At 55.3% G+C, this 5,976-nt stretch overlaps 1 protein-coding gene across 1 annotated transcript; it reads left to right on the plus strand.

The window, feature by feature from the left end:
- Nucleotides 1-76: 76 nt before the first annotated feature.
- On the plus strand, nucleotides 77-5,692 carry YKT6 (YKT6 v-SNARE homolog (S. cerevisiae); the record flags this gene model as incomplete). The annotated part of the gene is made up of 6 exons (XM_010293122.1): nucleotides 77-180; nucleotides 3,054-3,136; nucleotides 3,974-4,074; nucleotides 4,662-4,766; nucleotides 4,976-5,041; nucleotides 5,591-5,692. Coding segments are annotated over exons 1-6 (561 nt in total), but the record flags the coding sequence as incomplete, so codon positions are not given.
- Between the last annotated feature and the right edge of the window lie 284 nt (nucleotides 5,693-5,976).

Below are 5,976 nucleotides of genomic sequence, written 5' to 3' on the forward strand. Positions count from 1 at the left end.
GAGCCTGGCGGCAGCCTGGCCCCTGTCTCACTCTTCGGGTCTCCTTCCTCCGCCCAGGACAGCGGGAGACACCACGATGAGGCTCTACAGCCTAAGTGTCCTTTACAAAGGCGACCCCAAAGTGCATTTACTGAAAGCTGCCTATGACGTGTCCACCTTTAACTTCTTCCAGAGGTCCAGGTGGGTGCCTGGAATACCAGATCCTCCGGTGGGAGATGTGGGGAGGGGGGAATCTCCCCTGTGTGCTGTGGGGCTGGCACATGATTTGGACAGGACCTTGGGGAGAGGGAGTAGAAGGTTGTGGGGGAGTTTCTTTCCCATTCTCCAGTGTCCCCAGGGATGTGGTGGCAGCAGTAACAGGCTTCTCCTGAGGGATAAACCCACCAGAGGCACTCCCTTGGGGAGCTGTGACCCTGTGTGTGCAGTTCAGTGCTGCAAAATCCACTTCGAGCAGTCTTTCAGCCTCAGGAACAGAGCAAAACCTCGTTTGCCCTAAGAGCCATCCAGGGCCAGCAATAGAATGTTAGATTCAGGTTGGTAATTCTTCCACCATAGCCAGGTGATAAAATCTGGGTGCAGGGAAACACCTCAAGTGTCCAGGTCAGCTGTTCTCCTTCCAGCGAGTGCCTAAACCTAGTAGTCATGGCAGCTCCTGGGGTGTGAGAGGCAAGTGGGAGGAGGCTTGTCTTTGTGTCAGGCTAACAAGACTTGTGTGACTCCCTGCTATCTTTATTTAGGCATTTGGTCTAATCTGAAACTTTTCTGAGCCCACAAACCTCCACTTGGATTATTCTGATGGATTCAGGTTTAGCCCTAAACGCTGATCTGGGTTCCCGGGTGTCTCATGGCCTGCTCCGTGTACACAGAGACATCACGGAGCTCTCTCAGCAGCTGCCTTTGTGCTTGCAGCTGAGGGGAGCTCCCAAAAGCCTCTAAAAGCTGTAAAGTAAAGCAGGTGCCTGTTGCAAAACAGCTTGTTTCCCAGCCCCTGGTTCTGGATGATAAAGCCTTTAGGAAATACTCACCTACAGGACTTGAATTTTCCATGCTCCATCCCTGCCAAGATTTTTATGGAGCATCAAGCATGTTTGGTTCTGCAATTCCAGTGATAAAGGAAAAATACTGCAGTAAGATTGCCTTAAAAAATACTTTCTTAGCCAAATATGCAAGCGGGATAAAGGAGCTGTGCCAATGCTGCCAACGCACACACTTGAAGATGGATTGTGACGGGTGAAGTAATCACTTAAAAACCCAAATAGCTTCGTAGTCGCAACTCTCCATTTGCCAAATTGTGAGAAAGTTCCCTGCGTGGTTTTGCCTTCGGCTATGGCCAAAAGAGCTACTTCCCCGGCAGCTGGTTATTTCTTTGCTTAAACTTGGGTTTTTGGGAACAGTGAGGGATGTCTGTGCTCGTTAGTCTCACAGCTTTTCTCTGGTCGTTAATCCTGGTCTTGAGCTGGTTCCCCAGTCATGCTTGGAGGGGCTGCTTGCGCCTCGGTGCTTGTGAGAGCTCAGCCTGGGTGTGATAATTTAAGGTGCAATTAACTTAAGTTTTGGTTAAAAATGCTGCATGTACGTGTTTTTGAGGCTGCGGAGCTGCCAGAGAGTTGGGTTTGGGGTTTGAATGTGGGATAAATGTGGTTGTGGTTCCTGGGAGCTGTGAGAACCTGCTGGGCAGGAGGATGGGGCTGGCCTGGCCGTGCCAGCATGGGGTACCTGCCATTCAAACCTCTGCTATATAATTTGGGAGGGATACAAACAAGGCATGAAGGAATGAAGTCTTTGGTGGCTGATTCCTCCGGGAATACTGTGTAATACTGGAATTGCGATGGCAGGGGCTGCGGCTGCCAGCAGATCCCCAGACCAGGAGGAACGTGTCGGTCCTCTGCTTCTGCTGAAGTTGGATGTTAAGAACTCTTTGGGCTGGTCTTTTCTCTGCAGTGCCTGGAAACCCGGCGGTTTGGGGTCTTGGTGGAGCTGGCATCTGATTGCCTGATCAGGCTGGGAGAAATGCAAAAAACCCAAAGGAATATGTAAACTGTGCGAGGCAAATTCCCGTTCTGGAGTGGCTTCCAGCGGTGGAAGGCAGTGAAGAAACCGTGGTCTTTGCTGTGCCGGTGTCTGTGTTCATTGACGTTTCATCAGTGCCATGTCACGTGAAGCTCCCAAGCAGGAGCTGTTGGTGTGGGGGATGTTTGAGTAAACTCTGTAATCGGAGCTCTGACAGGTTTTCCCTGCCTGTGACTTCCCAGCTGGAGTGGGGAATTTGTCACCTTGCATTCGTTAATCCCAGTGTGTGTTGGGAATGGATTTATTTTGCACGTGCTCGTGATTTTTGGCCTCTTTTACTGTGGAGTGAAGAGGAGGGTTTACGCGAGAAGCCTGTTTGGCAGCACTTCAGTCTGGGCTCAGGAATGTTTTCCAGACTTAGAGTGAGTCTGGCTTAAGGATGTTCATTAATTGTGGCTCAAAGTGGTAGGTATCTGAGCTGTGTCTGCGGCTTAAACAGCCTCTCCGGGATGCCAGCACCTTGCGTGGCATTTGGGTAAAGGCCCCAAGCACAGGACAAAAGCTCAGGTGAGGGAAGGGGCTGGAGTGCCCCTGCAGCCCCTCACTGCATGTGAGCAGGGCACAGCTGCTCGTCAGGCATTAGCTGCATGGGTACATGGTTCCAGAGTGTTTTACTTTCTACTAAATCACAAAAAACAAGTGCCCAAGGATGTGAGTCCCTCACTGTGGCTGGAGAGATGTGGATGCTCCTCTGGGCCCAGTGAAGCTGGGGATGTTTGAGTGGTGGCTGCAGCTCTGTGTAGATGCAGGGGCAGCCTCTTCCCCGAGGAAAACCCATTGCTCAGTCACATCCCCACTACCCAAATGTGGTGGTGGGGTTGTGGGGAAGGGTTTCAGTCCACCCAAAGCACCAGGGACACGTGGGACAGATGATCTCCCCCATCATTGGTGCGCCAGCACCCCAGTAGCTCTCTGGGCCACACACAGCTTCTGCAGACCTGGGTCCCCTTGCAGACTTGAGTGCCAACGCTTTGTGTTTGCAGTGTGCAGGAATTCATGACCTTCACGAGCCAGCTGATCGTGGAGCGCTCGGAGCTGGGCAGCAGAGCCTCCGTCAAGGAGCAAGGTAAAAGAGGACAACCCGGGGGCAGCACGTGTGGCCGCACGTCCTTCGTTCCTTGTCTGTTTATGATAAAAAATGAGACCTCAAAACAGTGCCCAGGCAAGTAACACTAAAGGCATGAGGTGGCTGAGCCGGGCGAGAGCCCAGCCCGCCCTGTGAGAGAGGTTACTGGAAGAACAGGAACCTGCCTGACAGCCAGCTGCCACCTTTGAGCTCCGTCACTCTCCTTGCTGACCTTAGGACACTCGGAGCTGTCAGGCTGCATACCCGCCGTCCCTCAGCTTGCCCAGTTTGTCCTGTCCTGCACGGCAGCTGCGATCCCCCGAGGGGTGGCTGTGCTGGCGCAGCCTCCTTCCCCTCTCCCTTGAGCTCTGCCATGTGAGTCTGGGCTCTGTATCCCAACTCTGGCCTCATCTCCAGCCTCCCTGCCCTGCTCCACGTGCCTCCCGAACCCCGAGATGCGCAGGGTGCAGCCTGGAGTTGGCTGCTTGCAGCCTCTTTAATAACACTCTAGGCTTGTGACAAGTTGTTATTTATTAAAATCAGGCTGAGTGCTTCCCCCTCTGTTTTTTTTTAACTCTGGCAGTACCCGCTGCCCTGGAAAGTTAGTGTCGTGTCCCACACCATGTGGCCAGGCTGTGGTAACCTGCTGAAGCACAATTTGGGGCTGATTTTGATCCCCCTCTTGAGCCCTTCCCGCTCTCCTACTGAAATCATGTGAAATGCAGTCGCTGAATGAAACCTTCCAGTGCAATTTGCCAGGGCCGGGCGGGAGGTGGTGAGTGCTGGGGGAGGCTCTGGACCTTCCCACTGCCTCTCTGACGCGAATTCTTTGCCCAGAGTACCTCTGCCATGTGTACGTCCGGAACGACGGGCTGGCCGGAGTGGTGATTGCAGATAACGAGTATCCACAGCGGGTTTGCTTCACCTTGCTGGACAAGGTGAGTGCACGGGCTGTGAGCAGCTCCAGAGGAAACAGTCTGTGTGGGGGTTACTCCAGGAAGCTCCTCCAGGTCTCCTGCTCATGCTGTGACAAGGAAATGACCCTCCTGCTCATTAGCTGGGGGACATCAGAACTGAGCTGAGCAGGATCTGGCCAGCCCAAAGGCTTCCAGGCCGTGCAGTGACTTAGCTTTGCCCACTAGAACTTAGTCCTAGCTCCACTCTACTGCCAGTCCAGGCACTGGTCTCACAAACACCCTGTCCTCCCTGTCTGGCTTGGGTTTTATGTGGGAAAACTGGGTGCTGCTGTGCTCCCAGCATTTCCTAAAACGGGTGATTACGTGTCTGGCCTGGCAGGGCACAGGGCTTTGGGAACAGCTGGGGATGGCCACCCCTACCTGGCGTGAGTACCACTCTGTCAGTCGGTCGCCGGGGTAGTTGTTTTTTGTCGCTTCCCGTGGTTCATTCAAAATGGAACAAAGAGGAGGAGAAAAATCTCCCTTTTCAAGGAGAAAATTCCTTCTGCCAGCCATGGCCCTGCAGGCAGAACTGCCAGGCAGTAACTGCCCGCTTTCTTGCGTCACAGGTGCTGGATGAATTCTCAAGGCAGGTCAGCAAAATAGACTGGCCTTCGGGATCCCCAGCGACAATCAGCTACGCAGCCTTGGACGGGTACCTCAGTAAATACCAGGTACGGCCCCCCGGGACCCCCACAGGGTGGCAGGGGAGAGGGGTCCTGGACAGAGGCTGGGAAATGTGCCCTGTGGCCCCCAGGTCTGGAGGTGGAAGCACAGGTGATGCCCTGGCGTGTGCTGAGACACCGGTGCTGCCGGGTCGTGCCCCAGGGCATGCCGGCGTTCCTGCGGCAGTGGTGCTGACGCAGTGTTGTTTCTCTCTGAGAACCCCCGCGATGCCGATCCGATGACCAGAGTGCAGGCGGAACTGGACGAGACCAAAATCATCCTGGTGAGGAGGACGTGGGGCCCGTGGCTGGGATGCTTCAGCTGGCACAGCTCCTTGGGGCCATGGGGACGCCCTTTCGGGCGCTGGGGTGTAGGGTGGCTCTCCAGGCGATGGGGCCATCCTGCCTTCTCCCTTCCCTGGAGATGTTCCTGGTGCTGCGGGAGCTTTCTCTCCCTTTCCTTTTCCTCTGGGCTCCTCTGGGCTGGCCCAGTGCAAGCCTGGGGGCATTGCCCCGCTCCCTGCTTACCTTATCCAAACCGCGGTCCCTTCTCTGTGTAGTGTTGTGCCCTCGTTTGTCTTCTGCTTGAAATGGCCTGCGTGTGCTGCCACCTTCACTGGGGGCTCTTGTCCTCTGCGACCTTCCTGTCTTGATCAATCTGGGATTGATCCCTTCTGTGCAGCGGAGCCAGGGTGGCTGTGGGAAGGCAGAGGCTCGTCCCCTCATGCGCATGGGGACGTGATGGCACCTCCATCTTCTGCCTGGGGATGGGGAAGGAGCGGGGAGGGCCCAGGGTGCCAGCGTTGTGGGTCAGTGGCGGTTTCTTTTGGCAGCACAACACCATGGAGTCGCTGTTGGAGCGAGGGGAGAAGCTGGACGACTTGGTCTCCAAATCAGAGGTGCTCGGGGCACAGTCCAAAGCCTTCTACAAAACTGTGAGTGTGGCTTTTTGTCCCAGGGGAGGGTTACCCCCTTCCTGAGGAGCCAGGGCTGGCCTGGGGCTGGGGAAAGGCAGAATAAACCCCCGGGGCAGAGGAGGTGGGTGCCAGGCAAGTATCACAGTCTGCTGGTGCAGCTGCTTTGGACCTAGAGGGACCTCGGTTGCCCAAACCCTGGCTGCAGAGCTCCTCAGCCCCTTGCTCGGGCTGTTGCTTGCCCTGCAGCTGGTGGAGGGTGATGCTGATCCCAGCTGCAGTGGTTCCTGGTGTGGGCTCTGGCT

Source organism: Phaethon lepturus, unplaced genomic scaffold (assembly GCF_000687285.1).
Source record: "Phaethon lepturus isolate BGI_N335 unplaced genomic scaffold, ASM68728v1 scaffold23008, whole genome shotgun sequence".
In the NCBI taxonomy this organism is placed as follows: Eukaryota; Metazoa; Chordata; class Aves; order Phaethontiformes; family Phaethontidae; genus Phaethon; species Phaethon lepturus.